The sequence below is a fragment of the Bombus vosnesenskii genome, unplaced genomic scaffold, assembly GCF_011952255.1.
Source record: "Bombus vosnesenskii isolate JDL3184/JDL3185 unplaced genomic scaffold, Bvos_JDL3184-5_v1.1 scf7180000013314, whole genome shotgun sequence".
Classification (NCBI taxonomy): domain Eukaryota; kingdom Metazoa; phylum Arthropoda; class Insecta; order Hymenoptera; family Apidae; genus Bombus; species Bombus vosnesenskii.
Genome location: NW_022882960.1, coordinates 2,675,986 through 2,695,753, shown reverse-complemented (window position 1 = coordinate 2,695,753; position 19,768 = coordinate 2,675,986). Strand labels below are relative to the sequence as shown.

General features: G+C 28.8%; 3 protein-coding genes across 6 annotated transcripts in view; 2 read left to right on the top strand and 1 right to left on the bottom strand.

Annotated features, from left to right (window-relative positions):
• Window positions 1–2,424, bottom strand: part of LOC117235011 — a 346,097-nt gene extending 343,673 nt beyond the window's left edge. For both annotated transcript variants that reach the window (XM_033496632.1, XM_033496633.1), the window contains exon 1: window positions 1,167–2,424. The gene's annotated coding sequence lies outside the window, so the exon portion shown is untranslated. The remainder of the gene's footprint in view (window positions 1–1,166) is intronic.
• A 6,191-nt stretch (window positions 2,425–8,615) lies between these two features.
• On the top strand, window positions 8,616–10,880 carry LOC117235063 (lipid droplet-associated hydrolase). 2 transcript variants are annotated; one of them, XM_033496737.1, is made up of 4 exons: window positions 8,616–8,871; window positions 9,010–9,329; window positions 9,397–9,588; window positions 9,665–10,880. In XM_033496737.1, the coding sequence occupies exons 2-4, from the start codon at window positions 9,021–9,023 to the stop codon at window positions 10,091–10,093; spliced, it is 930 nt and encodes a 309-aa protein (XP_033352628.1). In that variant the 5' UTR covers window positions 8,616–8,871; window positions 9,010–9,020; the 3' UTR covers window positions 10,094–10,880. The 2 variants fall into 2 exon arrangements, with proteins under 2 accessions (XP_033352628.1, XP_033352627.1); XM_033496736.1 differs by lacking the exon at window positions 8,616–8,871 and having other exon boundaries at window positions 8,915–9,329.
• Window positions 10,881–11,138: 258 nt separating this feature from the next.
• LOC117235064 lies at window positions 11,139–19,275 on the top strand. 2 transcript variants are annotated; one of them, XM_033496738.1, is made up of 6 exons: window positions 11,140–11,287; window positions 11,358–11,468; window positions 13,349–13,508; window positions 15,640–15,764; window positions 18,037–18,138; window positions 18,378–19,275. In XM_033496738.1, the coding sequence occupies exons 2-6, from the start codon at window positions 11,411–11,413 to the stop codon at window positions 18,464–18,466; spliced, it is 534 nt and encodes a 177-aa protein (XP_033352629.1). In that variant the 5' UTR covers window positions 11,140–11,287; window positions 11,358–11,410; the 3' UTR covers window positions 18,467–19,275. The 2 variants fall into 2 exon arrangements, with proteins under 2 accessions (XP_033352630.1, XP_033352629.1); XM_033496739.1 differs by having other exon boundaries at window positions 11,139–11,468; window positions 18,040–18,138.
• The last annotated feature ends 493 nt before the right edge of the window (window positions 19,276–19,768 follow it).

The following is a 19,768-nucleotide window of genomic DNA, read 5'->3' as shown; positions in this document are numbered from 1 at the left end:
AATACATATATCGACTGATCGAGATTCGATTTTATGGTTTCCCGATTAGCAGAGGTTTCATTATGTGATACATTAAAAATGGTACCTACTGTTGTTGTTATCTGAATAATACCTGCGGATTTTCCAATTCTTTTTTAATTACACAATTGCGATTTTAAAATACACAAGTTGTTCTTTGATCCATGTACTGACAACTATTATCGCATTTCATTATTCAACTTCTATTCCGAATAAGTCGAACTTCTATATGAACAGTTAATTGCTATTATACATTTTGCAACTAATTTCTATTATAATGTATTATTGCCACTATTTTTAAAAAAATAATTTAACTTAACAAATATGTCTCATACTGAAAATATTGTCTTTATTTTTACCGGCGAATGGTTCCTGTCGAACAATTAAAAATAAACTGTACGTGAAAAATGATATACGTCACACTATACGATTAGCTTAAGTGACGGTGTTCTGTGTATCAGTAGAAGACATCCCATTCAAAATTCATAAGCAAATACCGTTTTTGTAACTCCTTCAAAACTCTCGATTTATACGAGCCACCCGATTTTCATTATTCTAAGCAATAAATATTTTGTAATATCTAATATACTATTATATATCAATTTTTATACGCCTAAGATTACATCTTAGAAGTTATATTTCGAATTTAGATACCATTGACAACATTAATGTTAAAAATAAGCTAATAAATATTTACATGTACAATTATCATAAAATTTTATCACATTTTGATTTCAACTATTTCTAAACGCCTTAAAATTCTATAATATTCCATATAATCCCTCTGTAATTTTCTATAACATTCTATATCTATAATAGAATATGTTGAATTTTCATTAACGACGATTTACCATAAAATGGCGCGAAAACGAAATATCATATAACCTACACCTTGAGATTAGATATGTATTTTGTGAAGCAAGAAATTCATAAAAAACCCGCCAAAAATTTAAATCCCATCAGCACGCAATGATCTTACATAGTTTCTCGAAGCATCAAGTTAGTTTCGATAGAAACTTCGATCGAACTTTTCCGAAGTGAAGAATTTTAAATCATAAACGCAATTTCGTGATTGAAAGCACGACAAAACGGAAACAAGTACAACCGCGTTGAACTCGTCGTGGTGAAAGTTTCGTAACAATACTTACCTGCGATTAAGCAGAACTCCACTGTGACGACTATACGAACGCTCCGTAAAGACAGGTTCTGGTCATCCTGGAGAGATGTCTCCAAGAAAAAAACGTATCCGTTCAAAAAATCATGCTTCTTCAAAAACACCAAGTCGTAATAACGGAGCCGTCGGAAGTCGTTACTCCTGTTATGATTCTTATTCCGATTCGAACACACCACCGTAATTCACTCGTTTGTTCACTATTCACTGCGCGACATCGAGTTTCACTTATAGATACGCAACAAGCAAAACAACAAAATCAGTAAACAAAGTTCGTATAACTTCCGCACATTCACTCCAAAACAAAGAACATGGCTCTCGCGATCTCTCTCGAACACTCGAAATCGTTGGAAACAGCCAATAACAAGAATGTCCGTTTTCACGTATCAAATATCTCTTAATCGATCCGCAACGATAAAAACTTAATACGTTCGAAAACCGAACCGAGCGAGATGAAGTAATAAACATAGGACAAATCAGGTAAATATTTATGGAGATGGATCTTCGTTTGGCATTGTCGTCCTTCTGTCGAAAGAAGGTATTGGGATTACGAACCACGAAAAGCTACATTTTCAACGAATATCTCGAAATATTTAGCGAATAAGAATTCTTACAGTTCTTTGAAATTCCTCAGTTCGTATCGAAGCAAGGTACTCATTTCGGCACTATTAACGTTTTCTCGAACTTCGCTTGCATAAAGACCGCGAAGATATCGATAAGAACATGGACAATTCGATACAGACATTCGATTAGTAAATTCGAATTGGAGAAGAGTCGCAACTCGCAACACAACGATAATCGAAACGGAATCCGGTGACTTATACGCTTCGGTTATATTCCCTTTAATGCGGGCGCCGGCCGGCTTAAAGCTGTGCAACCTAACAAACCTAGCGGCTCTCCTTGCATTCGATCGGTAGCTCGAGAATTTTTTAAACACACGCAACGATCCACTTGATACCCGATCAACGTACGAATCGCTTTTTCCAAACGTTCAACAAGCTTGCATTTTTATTAAACGAAGTTTTGTCGTCACGTTCACAGGTTTGTTCGGTCGCGCACTGAGAAAATTTACATTGCTTGATATTTCCGTATAAGTGGAATGACGTATAACTCGTTTCAAAATATCACGTATACATATGTCAAGATTCAATCGACGGACAAGTAATCTCCTTCGTTTCCGGTAAAAGGAGCTCTACCCGTAACGCGGCGCATTATAACGTACTCACCATCGAGCGGTTGAATTGTGACTGCAGCTAGCTGGGTTCGATGCCGTCTCCCCCACTACCATGCTTAACAGCTAACTGGCGAAACGCCTAGAAGGGTAGTGGACGTTTCGAAGGTTACGCCCATTGCCACGCCCTCCGCTCTGTTCACACCTCCTTTGGTCGCGCCTCTTTTTTTCGGGACTTCACAAGGACTCCCTTAGTCCCCTAAAGTGCGTTCGGACAACTTGAATATTCTCGCGCGCTTTTTTTGAAGTAGGTACAACCTGATCAAAGAAAATTATATGCAATATTACGTTGAGTATTTAAGAGAACAACTGTAAATGAAATAAGAATGAAAAAGGTAAATTAAAATTGCAAAAATATGTGAAATATTTGAACAAACAAATAAATGTAACTTGAATTACGATGGAATATAATTTACGAAATGAAAAGTACCTAAATGTTCGAATGAATAATCTTTTATCAACTTTGGATGTGAATGCAGCAAACAAATATGTACAGATAAATTCTGTCTGCGATAAACACGTATGCTATATGTTCGAACGCTCTTTTTGATTTCTCCTTGACGTTGTATTTCTCAGATTAAAGGATGTGAATTGAACGCTTGTTTATATACGAATTTGGATTAAACGTATCGAAATATAGGAATGATCAAAATATTATCGTGCTTCGTAATATTAAACATGGAAAGTTAATACTTTAGAAAATTGTATGATTCTTTTTCCTTGGAAAATTACAATATGCCTCTCGTATATCAGGAAATATTGCGATGAAAGCAATAAAATAAGGAATTTAATATATAATATAACTGAGTATATAATTAGGTATGTATCAACTAAATATTGGTAACTTTCTTTCACAACGTAACCTATAACTAGGACAATTTAAGCATTTAGATATACATACAATTTTTAAGTTGTATTGGCAAAATCATATTATTCATCGTTTTAATTGTTAACTGAAGACTCGTTAAAAAATTATAGATGCAATAATGCTACTTAATATGATTGATATGTATTTCATTTTTAATTTTCAGTCAAATTTCTTGAATGATTAAAAAAACATTCTTATTCTCAATTGTTTTAATCAATAGGACTTTATATCTATACCTAAGCATTATTACTAGATAAAATAATTATTTGTTAATGATAAGACTTGAAAATCGCTATACTTATACTTAAGTACATAAATACATACTTACAGTTTCAAGAAATTATGATAAGTTGTTTGTTTCAAAGATAAAATGTATTTTTTGTTATGAAGTAAGTAATCTATAAATTAAATTATTACCCAAGTATGGATAATTTCATTTTTACGATATTAATATAAAATAATTCTCGTGGTAAGATAAAAATTGAACCATTGGAAGTAAAATATCTATATGCTTCGCTATTTATTAGATATCTCTAGGTTGTAGAGCATAATCTTCTGAGTGTTAGTAAGTTTTCTGCCAAACAAATATTATAGAACTTTTTATAAATAACGTATGGTATCTCGGTATCTAGATAACGCATGATTGATTGAACGAATGAAATGTCTATGATAAGGTTGCGTAAAGACTTGCCAGTATAAACCGATTTGAAATACTTTCTTTCACGCAAATACCTGAAATACTTGTACGAAAATTATTATTACATTACTTTCCTAAAATTTAGTTCTAAAATATCTTGTTAAAATATACAGGACGAGGAGTATTCCCTAGTACTACGCTTATTTCATTATGATTAGATATTCTAGCGAACTTCTATTACGACATAAGAAAATCCGAAATTATAACTTGAGAAGTATTAAAAATCATATATTAATCAATATACACTACGATTGCTACTGTGGTACGTATTATGTAAGTATGTACGTAGAGGTATCAACGTAACAACAATAAATAACACAATTTGATCACGTGGTTTCGTACAATTAATTTTATAATAACAAATGGAAATTAGATGGTAGACGTATTGTAATAGTATATTTTATAGTGCAACGCTAATATTGTATATACATTTGCAATACCTATATCTGCTTTTTACGTTTTATACATGGTATAATGTACTCGGGGGTGAGGTTAGGGTTAGGTATCTATATGTACATACTATATTATAAACCTAGGTATAAACCTATATCTATGCACTTAACAATGCTACAATTTTATACTAAAATATGATACGTATTACCTACATATGTATGTATCAAAATATTAAAGATATTAACATGCATATCTGTTACTAAATATGTATACAGGGTGGTTGGTAACTGGTGGTACAAGCGGAAATGGGGTGATTCTACGCGAAAAAAGAACTCGAAATATAGAATAAAAATTTTTTTTAATTTTTTTTTTTAATTTTTCCATCGAGACAACGATCTACAGTGAGATCCGTTATAACGTACCGCACGCGTACCGAGCGAAAATTCAAAGTCGATTTTCTCGAAAACAAAGCCTCAAACGAAAAATTTTTATTCTATATTTTCGACTTCTTTTTTCGCGTAGAATCATCCCCTTTCCGCTTGTACCACCAGTCACCAACCACCCTGTATATGTACAACTACCTACATACGTGGTAAGTAGTGGTAAGTATCGTATTGCAATAGTATTTCAGTTGTTACGATGGTGTCTACTTTGTTTGCAATAAATATATCGCAACAAATAAACGTCTTTCAAAAATCATACAACAGGCATATATAATAATACTCTACGTATTTCACATTTTTTCATTAAATTTTTTAGATAATAATGAATATAAGAATATAAAAATGTGACAGTTGAAACAACCGTCGATGTCATATGTCCAATACATATGTATACATATATACGAGTGAACGTTTCTATTAATCATCAAATGTTTATATGAATATTGTTCACAAATTTCTATTAAAACATAAGAAGTTCCAGAAGAAAAGTATTATTCTTATTATAATATCTAGAACTACAAATTAAAAGAAGAATAGAAATATCTGGAAGTATAGATTTTAATTACAAGAACCTAGTACTTGAGTTCTAAAAACATCTATGTATGTATTTATTTCTTTATGGTAGTATCTGTTGCATTAAATTTAAGATCTAATCTTCGTTATAAAATATGTAATACGTACTAAATGTATTGGAAGTAACAAAAACGCTAGTTGTACAAATGCAATAAAACTATATGAAACTTAATGTGATCTTTAATTTAATATGCAATAGTTCCTCAAATATATGTAACCCTGATAAGACAAACGCCATAAGAATAGAATCATACTCATAATTAAACCTCAATCCTACATATATATTTCCATAACGTATTATAATATGTACTATACTTTTTTATTTGTAACATTCTTTCCTCTTGCAGAATATCCTGTATTTTTCCAAGAATCAATTCGCGTATACAACAAAGATCTCCACCGTATCTGTCGTTTATTACTCATCCAGACGAGATACATAACCGCATGCGTGACCATTCCCATACGTAGTCTCTCCAACTGCAAATAATGTCTAAAAATTCATGCAAATGAAAAAAGAAGAAGGGTAGGAATGATGAAAAATTCTGTAGCAGAGATTGAATTTCATCCGAAATGGCCAGTTAAGAGAATAAAATGGTACGGAAGAACGGTCATCCGATTACCTGGAAGTGCGTGCGCGTCATCGTCAGCATGGCGCTTCCCCGTGCGTCCCCGTGGCGCCACGGCTGCCTTGAACTTCCGTCCTGCCCCACGAGCAACCCGAACCCCCCACCCCCCTGCATCGTTACACCAGAGAAGCGAATGGTGCCGTTTTATGCGGTTTTTGCTGACAGTGATGCGGTACCACCCGGTACAAGTTAGTTCTGGATGCCGCTCCGCCTACCGACACCATCGCAGTCACACGTAGTACCTATGTTGCGCATGCGCAGCATACAGGGCTATATGACGCGTGTTCGAATTACCCTCCGCCATCTTTCCACCAGCCGGAATCAGTGATACAACTCAACGTGACTCCTCTCTTCATCTTTGTCTACCATACACGCTGTAAGTACACGATGCCTTGCCTGCGCGGCTTTCTAGCTTTCTCTCTCTGTCTCTCTCTCTCTCTCACACACACACACTCTCCTTCTCACTCACTCACTCACTTTCTCCCTCTCTCTCTCTCTCTAATACATTCTATCTTCATCTCTATCTAGCTGTCGCTCCTTGATACTATCTTCTTCTCTCTCACTCGATACCTTTCTATCTCGCCCTTTCTCGCACTTGTTTGATTCTCCTGGAGCAGATATTGCCGCGTCTACTGCTGTCGCAGTGCACCGTGGGAAATACGCTATCAGAGAAGCTACCAAAATGGCGGCCCACTAACTTCTGCGCCTATAGAGATTTATACTGAATCTTTATTTTACTAAAATAACACTCGCTACTTTATATAAACTGTAACTTGGCTATATTTAACTTGGCAATGCTTTACATACGTAGACAACTTTATTCAACCAATGGACGCGCATACTAGTTATGTGATTAAAAAATTAGTGCTAATATTGCAACTTTGTACGAATTCCAAAATTAATCGTATGCGGCGTGCTAGATATTAACTCGTTTATTATGTTGTTTAATTTGGAAAACAGAAACTCATTGGTTTTGCAAATATCGATATTTGTTTCCTTTTTTTACACAATGAGGAGAAAAAGCATAACGAAGCATAAGTTTTTACTGGATATAAAGAGAAAATAATTAAAAGCTCTATATAGTCTGTAATTTAGGAGTTTGCTAAGATATTTTATTGTATTTACATATCTACAACACAATAGGTAAACAGAAAATACTTCTCTTACGAAATAATGTTTCAGTTACACAATTATTTAATTTAAATTATTAAAAATATTGATAATTACAGAAACAAAATTATGGGTTAAATATCTTTTATGAATTGTATATTATATTAATTGTATATTATAAGAGTTATTTCTTATCAAAACAATTTTGCAATAAAAACATTAGTTTAGTTAACATAATAGTTACCTATTAAAATCTATAGTTGCGTTAAAGTTTTTCCTGTATGATAATATTTTATATTGTCATTTCATAAGATCGCTTTTCCAGTGTACTTTTTACAACAAAATTTCAATCACACCTGTTAAATTATGGAAATCGAAAATATATCATCTTCCCGTTCTACTACCTGTTCCCATCATTTTGGTAAAGATATTTTATACCTTCGCTATAAAACATTTGTGATTTTTCACTGAAATATTTTTTGATACAATCATTTATAAATTTTTATAAAATACTATTTGATTTTCATCTTTTAATCTCAATAAGTATCGTCAAATTTTTTGCCAGCTAGAAAATATTACAGCGGAGAAATAAATAGTAATTTGGGAATTCAATATATAGAGAATATGGAATATGTGATAAAACTACCCAATTAAATATTCACGTAACTCTTTTGTACATTTTGTGCCACACATGCTCTAGTATCGCAATGATATAGAAATGGTGAGAATTATTCCAAAAAATATTTTAGTGTAGAGTCACAAGTTTCAGAAGACTAGTTGTAGAATGAGAATGTTTTCATAGCATATTAGTTTTCACTACATATTTTCATAGCATCTACAGGTATGTGTCAAATTCCGGTCCAAATACCATAGTAAAAACCGAAACGAATGTATGGGATGACTTAATATATAAAATAATTATACCTTCTGTTTTAGTGATTGATCCTAATTATATTTTGATCATCTAATTCCTATTATCAGTTATTACTTTTACAACAGAATGTGTGTAAGTACACACATAATGAATGTCCGAATAAGATCGTATTAAAAATTAAAATTTGAGCAATATAATTTTATTGTATACACTACGGTAAAATATAATTATTATAAAAATGTAAAAGAATGTAAACTTCTAGACGTATAAAAATAATTACAAAGTTTCATAAAATTATATACAAAACCACAAAAAAAAATTTTTTTTTGCTGAATATAAAACATCTGGAATTGAACTGGGACTTTCGTAATTTGGACTTTATAGTTTACTCAACTTAGCTTCTTCGATGATAGGATATATATATAGTTTCATTTCAATGTATTGAAAACATGCATATGTACAATCTAAAATGTCACCAAAATTTATTTCGATATTTATGTATTAATGTTAAAGATATAGCTTCTTAAAATTGTAAGTTACTTATATTTATTTATTTATTTATTATTGTTTAGTCCGTACCTTTCGACTTTGGACGAACTTTCGGTTTTATCTACCTCCCCACTTATCCATTCTATTATATTGAGTACTATATTAAGTAGTACAAAAATTTGTTACTGGAGAATGAAATGTCATTAATTGATTAAGAAGAACACAAAATTCGAAGCAAAAGTTTAGTGTAACATCAACGAAGTCTTGCTTCTTGAAACTTGTTAGGTTAAATTTATCTAATTATTAGTCATCTATCAATTTTTAATATATCTAGATTCTTAAGTAGAAATAGCCTTTATACGTGATCCGTTACTACAGGTAAAATATAATAAAACGAAAGAAACTTTTGGGACAACCAAATATAATGCATAGCAATTAAATATATTTTGCAATAAATTTGATAGATACTAATAGAGAAATAGAAACATATTATATATATTAAAAATCTTATTATAGCGAAAAACAATATGCAACGTGCTATGTTACAAATAAATGGCATACCAACTCAAGTAATTACAGAAGGTCGTTGGGTAGAAGAAGGCCTTGCAGAGTATGGTAAGAAAGACATAGTACTTGTTATTACGGGTAACCCTGGCATTGCAGAATTTTATGAGGGATTTATAAAAACTATAAAATCAAGACTTCCTACTGAAGTACCTGTTTGGGTGGTTGGAAATGCTGGTCATGTACAACCACCGAACAATTTGGCAATTACTATGCCAAGTAATTCAACTTGGAACGAACATTATAGTTTAATGGCACAATTAGAGCACAAGGTATTTTTATTTACTAAATTTTATTGCTTTGCGGAGGAAACTTTAAATCGTCATAATTTAATTACAGAAAGACTTCATAAAAAAATATGTACCAGACGATGCAAGACTGCATCTTATTGGGCATTCAATAGGGAGTTGGATGATATTAAATATATTAAAAGATGATATCATTGCTAAAAAAATAACCAAATGTTATCTATTATTTCCAACCATAGAACATTTAGCCACAACCACTAATGGATGGATATTCACTAAAATTGTAAGTTCTTTCGTTATCAAAATATTATTTTACATAGTAGCATATAGAATGTCAATTAAAAACTAACTTTTTTCAGATATTGCGCATTGCATCCTTTCTCATTCTTATTGCTTGGACTTTTCAATTTCTTCCACATGTTTTAAAAATCTTTTTTATCAGTATGATAGCACTATTAAAAGGAGTTCCTTCAAAATACAATAACGCGTTACTTCAATTGGTAAATCCTCATGTCATAGAAAGGATAATTAAAATGGCAAAGGAAGAAATGGAAATAATAAAAGAACGAGATGACGACATAATTTCAAAATATGCAGATAAATTATGGTTGTATTATGGCAACTGTGATGGTTGGACACCAGTTAAATATTATGAAGATTTGAAATCTAAGCATTCTGATCTCAATGCAGAACTATGTAAGCATGGTTATGATCATTCCTTTGTTTTGCAGTATGATAAAGAAATGGGAAAGCTTGTTGCCGATGTAATTAATGATAACATATTGTAATCTTAAAAAAGAAAAACGATAATTAATCTTTTTGTCATACTTTTAAAACATATATTTAGTTGACAATTGATGATTCATAATATTTTAAAGCTTTTATTAATATTTTAATAGTTAAATAATTGTTTAATGCTACTAAAAACTTCTCACATAAAAAACATTGGTATAATATGTTTCCATTCAACTTTATTAAAATCATAACTCTATGATTTGAAATCCAAATTTTAAATGTTTTTACATGAAAAACATTTCGTGCTTAATGTTACTAAGTGTTTTATCATGTACTAGCTTATTAGCAATAACTTGTGAGAGATATTGTATTATATGTAAATATATTGACATTATACTAGATTATCAATTAAATTTGGCTCCTTTATGAATTTCAAAATTGATCATGGATTTTTCCATTTATGAAGTTATCTTCAAGAATTTTGGTTTTATCACAAAATCTATTATACTTTGAGCAGTTTAGGAAAGGATTATTAGCAATACGCCTATTAAATTATTGAATTATATTCAATTTGATTATTATGTAACAGAAATTGAAATGAAGATGTCAATAATACACAAAAATATATGTGTGTCTTTTAATTTACTTTTATTGTCATTTATTATATCTAAATTGCGCGTGTGTGTGGCGCGTGTGTTGGTGAATACAATTCAAAATAAAATACTAATATTTTAAAATTTTGCATGTTTGATTTCAAAATCACAAAATTAATACGTTCTATACTGAAACAATTAAGCGTTATTTACTTTATATGTTAAGAAGTAAATATGTTATTATACGGTATTACATATGTTTTATTTAAATAAAAATGGTCTTTTCCTAAGATGTACGAAGATTTTTCTGGATGATTGTAAGTTAGCGTAAAACTATATATATAATAGAAAGGATTAATATATATGTAAAATAAGAAATGTACTTCGTTTAACTTACAAAATTAAATCATAATCTAAATTCAAATATAACTTAATATACACATAATGTTAATATAATTTAATAGTCAAACAAGTACTTTATGACTAGTAACAAATCAAAGTTACCGCTTAAAGCGTGATTAAATGGTCGGCTTTCTTCGGCAATATTCGACTGACGCAAGGGATGAAGCTGACATCTTTTGAGTCATACCAACATTCGACACTATATTTAACAGTCTGCAACTTGCAGCATTCCGTTACATAGTAGGGAGAAGAGTTTATACATTACGTTTGTTTATTAATTGTATAGTTAACAGGTACCTCAATCTCAGTGTATTATTTTTAGGGTTAATCTTGTTGAAGCCATAATTCTGTGATTTGAAATTCAAGTTGCTTAAAATGTCGCGTGTTACTACTTTATTGCTGCTTATTTGCATCAACGCGGGGTTATCTTATGGTAAGTGTGGGACTTCGGAATACTGAATTTGTTCTTCTAGTAACAGAATGGTATCAACATAAAAGTAATCTGGTAAAATTAGATACGTACGACAATAACTGATTCATTATGATTATTAACTATTAGAAATCCAGAGTATTGCACTCAAATTTGGTGTAATCCATCTGAAATCTAGATTAGATAATAATGGATATCGTCAGCAAATACATTTTTTATACTTACAACCTTTCGTAGCTGTTTTCGGAGAAAGAAATACATTATTGATTTTAAAAGATTTATATTTAATATGTAACAGCATAGATTAGTGTATAGATCTATGTATCATCTATAGATTGTAAGCATCAAATATTATAAGAAATGAAAAATTTTTCTGTATTATATGTTGTATAAAAATATTAATATTGTTCATTTTACGTTTTTATGACTATTATTTAAATGGTTTTTTCTTCATATATTTTGACAAATATTTCAATTCTTTCTTCGATTATATAGTATTAAATAATTAGCAAACCTAATTACATTTTGTTATTTCTCAATTACTTATTTTATATAGTTTTATATAAGATCAACATTCGTACATTAATACATATGCAGTTACCTCTGTGAATAATTAACCATATCATTCAACATCTCTGTTTGTTATTATAATGATATTCAAAGAGGAAAAAATAGTCATATAAAAATATAAAAAATTTAGAATTTTGTGGGTAACTTAAGATTCTCTGATGGACGTTCATAAAAATTGATTAGGCTGTAATCTATTATAAGTAAACATTTTTTAACTACTTTCGATTTTAGAATAAGAAGTATCATTGTTTAAAAATATAGCTTACATTGCTATTAACAAATCAACATTAGTAAGTTATCTTTTCATTAATGCCATCTTAATAAACATTGTTTGTATATATTTTAATTTTATCATCAAAATAAGTGGGTTTGTATTAAAATTACGTAAAATTGTATTGTTAAAACAATTTGAAAGAATTGCATAAGTACGTAATATATCGACAAACTTAATAAAAAATAAGTTTATAGCCTTTTTTAATGATTTTAATAATCTAATGGTTATTCCTAGAATATTGCAGCAATCTTTTTTCTTTCAATTTTCTTTTAATTCGATAAATAATTTGAAAATCAATTTATAATTTTACAATTTATAATAACAGCGATCACGATCATCGATTTGTATGAAGCATACACTCGAATTATAGTTTCATATTTTTTACTTAGTCGACATCATCCTTTATCTTCTCATTTTAATTTGAAAGTTTGGTTTATCTGAATCGTTGAAATATAAGACCGGAAGCTGACGCTATCAACGACAGCTATTTCATTTATCTACATATTTTATGTATATATAAAATGAAGTTATTAAATTGACTATAATTAATTTAATCAACTGAAATTTTTATCATGTAGTTACTTATAATTTCTGTGATTATAAATAAGGAATAGATGTATAATTCTTTAATTATATGATGAATTAATAACAATATATATATATATTAAATGAAAGTATTTATAGGAATTAGGAATGTTTTCTATTTAACTAAAATTAAACATAGAATACACAAATAATGATATTAAAAACTGCGTCGAGTATGTAAATAATGCATACAGTAGAGTATTTAAAATGGTATATATGTAATTATCTTAAACAATATTTAGCATAAAAAGAACGTTCCAACAAAAAATATAATAATTAATATTTTCTCATAATTTTTCAATATCATTTAATTACGTTTTTTTGTATAAATTCTAGCATACTCGATAATATTTTAGTTATTATTTATTCATACATTATATACGTATATAAAATATATATATATACGTGTGTATGTATATTTATTAATGTCCCCAAACGAAATTAATTGTTTTAGGAATGGAGTGCACGTTCGGGAACAAAAACTTCATATCACGAGCAATCAATTCATGCCCAGGATTGCTTGATCCTATGGAAAAATCTTATTGTTGCTATGATATTTCTAGTGAAAAAATTTATTGCTGTAATGCTATGGAATTTGGTTTTCAATCGTCATGGTAAAATAATTTACATTAATATTTTTGTTTATGTAGTCTTTTTGTAATTTTGTTTATGCTTTTGTTATGTGTTGTTTGTGCATAAAATCGCCAATTAATTAATGCTGCATTTAAATAGCCACATCTAAATATCCGTTACTAATGATAGTATGAAAAAACTCGGGAAGTCAAAAATATACTGTTTAGTCGGACATATGTAATGGTAATGGTGACATTTTTAAATGAAATTTCAAGGTCATCATTGTTTTTTTCAATGGAACCATATATTTAAAAATAAATATATTAATATTATTAATAAATAATAAAAAGATTAATCTGTTTGTCGAAAAACAATTACTTCAACAAATATCTTGACTTTAATTTTGTTAAATTGAGTGTATGAAAGGCAAGGAAAAATGCGAAACGATATTCTTGTGTTTATGTTGTCTGAGGAGTTTTCTCACACAACAATAGATATAAATAAGACAGATATTTAAATGATCCCATTTGGTTGAGTTACACACCATACAATGTAAAGCGCAGAGGAAATATAGTTCATTCTGATAACTTGAAATTGAACTGATATTTTAATAATGATATTGATGACGGCACACATTATTCTGACCACCTATTCAACTTTTACTTCCACTTATAGATATGATAGCCGCTTGAAAAAAAATTTATCATTTATTCAATAGCAGCGAGGTAAGCTAAAACGAACGAATTGGTTCTGCAATCATATTCGTTGAAGTATATATTGAAAAATATGTACTTAGGAGTGATTCATCTCAGGCTCACAGTTAAGAGCAAAGTTATCATTAGTACAACAGTTTAAACAGCGGAAAAATATAACATAAATTAAAAAATAAGTGATAAAAATAATATGAAATTTATTTATTTATTAGAAATTGATGAGACAATCATGTTTACCAGCTTTCCTTTACCTACGTTATCTTTCCAAAAACAGATCTCGTCCGTTGACTATGACATACGATACTCGTTCATCTTACACCACGTTAGTTTATAATATTGCTTATACTGTTCAGTTATCTTCTATGCGATAGATATTACTAAACGAGAGAAAGGCAAGTTTAAACAGATTCGCATCGTCAATATCATGGTCTTTACCATCGTAACGAAGGCGGGATGAAAAAGTCGGTGAAGCGAATTACATCGAGCAGATATTTCTTCGCATTCGTTGTAACATCTTTGTATGCTATGCTACAGCAGTCTGATATTAGTTATAACAATTGTTCATTGTAGCACTCGTTCATTATAGCACATCTTACTATAGCATGTAATACATACATATATGCATACATGTATGCTTTAGCATAGCTAAGTTCAGTTCATTTCTTATCTTTCTGTATATTTACAAATTAAAACGTGAGACGTATAAACGCATTCCAGACAAACGCATATATATATACAATATAATCATATCGGTATATGAACTTCACCCAGACTTAACTCAAACTTAATCCACTATAGTAAATTTGTTACTAAAGCAAAAATATCAAAAATATCTTCAGGTTTATAACTACCTATTCTATTACAATATATTGCTCTTTCTATTACTATTATTACTATTACCTATCTTTGGATCCCTCATTCCTGTCCCCTCGTGTCTCCCCCTTCTTATCTTCTAGATATCCTAATCATTCTATTATTTCTTTGTAACTCGGTCCCTCCACTATTTTTTCTAGTCTCACGCTTCTGCCCTCCATTACTCTGCATTTATCCACCCAATGTTCTAAACTCTTTATTATAACACTATGTTCTTCCTTCAACCAGTATCTATTAGCTTCTTCCACACTTCTGCATTTAAATAATTTATTATTACAGGTTTATCAAATCAAGTGCAAATGTCTTTGCATTTTATTAATTTGACTTAATTCATATACGTTAGTTCATAACAATATCTATACGTGATAATATTTATATTAAAAAATGCGCATGTTTTCTATAAAATAGTGCCTCTGTAACGCATCTATTAGTGTGTTAATATATGTATTAAATAAATTGTTACTTAAACGGTTGAAATAATATTAAAATTAAATAATAATGTAATAATTTAAAGTGTCCATTACAATACATTATATACATAAAATGATTTAACTTTGCTTGATTTTGTTTCATGAATTCTTTATAGGATAATGCTGATAACGGTTACCATAATAGCCATTCTGTTTACAATAATAGTATTCTGCATATCATGCCTATGCTGTAGTTGCTGCCCATGGTATCGCAGACGTCATCGAGGAACAGTTTATGGAAGTAAGAATCTTTTTGTATAATATTCGCGTTTTAAAAATATTATTCTATATCATTAGACAAAAATTTTCATAACAATCGTCAATTTAATTTTTGTTATTTTTCCTTTTTACTATTCTTCTTTTTATGATATAAAAATTGGTCTAAGCATTTGCAACTAAACAGATATTTAATTAAAGTAGTTGAAAATATTACTATTACCATATATGTAATATATAGACCACTTTTTATATTATTTTATATACTCAATTTTTATAATATATCATATCTCATGAAAATATTAATTTATTATTAATTTATTTCTTTTTTATATTGCTTCTTAAACATGTACATATAAATAATATTATTTAATTAAATAACTAATCTATTACCTAATTTTTAATTCGTATTAAATACTTATTTGTAGAGACAGTCAAAACGAATATTAAAAAAGAAAGACAGTTTATTTACTTATAAAATAGATTTGCAGGGAAAGTAATAGCTAATTTCGTCCTGTAATTATTTTTAGGGCCACCTATGATCTGAATCCATTTCATCACATCTTCCAATCTCCTGACATTACATATAATATTTCCTATAAGTATATATCGAACTACACATGTTTTTTAAATATTTTGACTTCGCTTTCTATTTGTATATTCTTAACGCATTGAACTTATGTGCTTATAACATTTTTTAACGTATACGTGGATGCGATTTTGAAAACTATGTAACGCTAAGTACTTCAGGAACAGTACTTTAATTGCGATATGATACGGTTTTGTTGAAGAAACGATTCTAGAAATATCCTAATGACAAATCACAGTGTTCAGCTTACATTGTTAGAAACAATGTCAGAAAATTATTTATTACTTGACAATATAATGCGCTTAATATCACTATATTGTCAAGTATAACAACTACATATACTTATTCAACGTTATGAATAACAATTATGTTGGTAAGACTTTCACGCGTTTGCCTTGAACTCTTTGCATGCCAAAAAAATTCTACGACCTTGAATTTTTAGGTAATCAAAAGGTGATCAAACATTCCATGATTAGCTTTTTTTTTTATACAAAAGATGTGATATTTTTTTGCTTTTTTTATATCCATGTTATGTAACAAATATACCAATAATATAAGGCGTTTGTAAAATTAAATAAACAGGCGCGAGTCGTGTTTATTTAATGAAAACTAATACACGTATAACGATGTTTATTATATTTTATATTTATTTTAAAAATTCGATCTTATAGATATATGCACTGAAATATAGTACATATTTACTTGTTAAATACCGTATTGAAACCGTTATGGAAGTATAAAGTTTATCCATATATTTGCAAATTGCAAGATTTTACTTTTGCCAGATTACACAGCGAAACAGTTGACTTCCATTCTTAATACATAATATATATTTTTATACGCGATTTTATACTGACATACACAAAGTATTGTGATAATACTTGTGACCCATTTTTTGTTTATATGTACTTCAATGACTAATGACAGAAAGCTATTGAATTTTGTAGAAAAATGTAAACTTATGATATATAACTAACATATAGATACGTGCTTTTTATTGTAACATTATATAATAAATATCTTTGTGATCTTTCAATGTGAGCAAACATTTTCTTCCCACTGTCACATTAAGAATGTTAAAGTATAATATTTCAAAACAACCATGTTACTAAGGTATGTATTGTAAAATATAGGTCACCTAAATTGCCTAACGATTACCGTTAATATAAAAATAAAATGTAAATATTAATTTATTTTTAAATCGGTTTCCATAAAACATGTTGAGAGATAAGCTTTAAAAAAATATTAATGCAAGATAAGATAAACAGTATTATTAATAATACTTCAATTACTTGGAATATTTTTCTCTCGTCATCTTTTCTGAAATCGTTTTCGAAGCTTCGTTGTTGGTTTGGAATACATAATTTGTAGAAAATTCGAAAAATGAAATATCTTTTACTACGGAATAATATATAATTTTACTTTTATACGATGAATATGAAAATTGCAGTATGATTTTCTTATATCAATCGCGAAAAGTATAATTGTTCATAAAAAAATTAAATAAAGACTTGTAGATAATAAAAGTTTTTCAAAATATATGTTTCTTTAAACAATTTATTTAAGCATTTCACATACGACACAAGTGATAAAGTAGAAACAAAAATTGACACATATTTGTTGAATATATATTCAAATATTCGTCTACTGTCTCTATAAATAAAATATTCTCCAGAATTGAATTTACTTTACGGGAATTTTGTTCCAGAAGTACACGTACCTAGTATGGTACATGTAATTCAATCACCCACGAGTATTCCACAACCAACTCCACACTATATAAACACTGCGTATCCTACGAGTTCAGCAGGTGATTATTAAATAAAATAATTTTAAATAAATTAAAAAAAGTAGAGATAGTATCTATATATATATTTTTGCATAAAAATTTTAATTAACTTATTTTAGATACAATTTACGAAAACTAAAGATGAACTTTTTAATATTTATTTTATTCAGTATTAAATATTAATTAGTACTGTGTTTTACAAGAATATATAAATTTACCTATTCTTTTACTGTTATAAAATTTAAATTGCCTCTTTCTAGGAATATCACAACCACCGATTTATTCTGAAGTTATTTATGAAAAACAAGCACCTTATAATCCAAATTATATGTCTTCAACGCAACAGTAACGTCGAATAATGTTTGAGGAAGTCCCATCACAAACCGTGTATTTTCGAAACGGATGCTTGTAACATGATTTTTCGTTTGCAAGTGTTACTCGTTTTCCCCTTCCAAGACACTAAAGACGCAGTGAAGTTCCGAGTTTTCACTAATCTTCCTTAATCCTAAAGAGCTAAGAAATGGGGTACTCGTACAATTATTACATTTAAATTACTGCGATATCTCAGTTGAACGCAGGAAATATCAAGATCAGTATTTATTTAGGATATGCGACCTTTTGGACGATTTTACAAGATTGTGTCCAAATGGACAATTCAATAAATTATGAACATTTTATTTATACGGAGCCATTTATTAACAAAATGAATTCGGTGCCATATCAACTCTATGAAACTAATATTTTTTTTATATCTAAAAGACTACTAATAGTTACATAACTACACTCCAAATAGTCAATTTATAAGGAAATTAATATACTGAATTAATATGAACAATGTATTATTAAAGCTCAAATGAATTTGAAATATTATAGATACCTTTAAACTGATGTAAAACATAAAAATATTGTATGTATTTGGATTCACATTTTTATAGAAGTTTCTGATATTTTTTTACGTATTATTTATAAGTATATCTTATTGATTATCTTTATATATTACCATTGAATTCTAATTTAGATTTTTTAAAATATTACTCGCTATATAATTACAAATATCTAAATATTAAAAATATATGTTAAAGTGTACTACTATGTTTAGTTAATTATAGACATTACTATCACAATGTATAATTTGAAAATAAAATGTTCGATTATTTATTTCGTGTTTAAAATCACTTCCTTTGTTTCTAAAATATATAATTGTAAATAATATAATGTTTTCGTACAATACGATTATATTCGTCCTACAATTCTTGAAAATTATATATTATATATTTACATAGTTTATATATTATAAAGCATCATATACATATGTATATTGTACGTGTTACTTGTATTTTATATTAACATTTTATCATTTTGAAATACATATAAAAATTAATTCTTATATTGGTAAGCTAAAAAGAAACCACATGACTTATGGGAAAATATATATTTCTGAATATCTATGTTACAATATGTATATATATATTTGTTTATTTATATATTATGTATATAAATAACTTACTATGTATTAATGTTTCACAGTTTTTCTTTCTACAAATTATGTAAAATAATTTTTTAATATAAGGTAAAATCGAATATTCATTGCTAAATCCATAGAAATTGAGATTTATTAGTGACTAGTGTCTAATTAAAAGAGAATCGCACA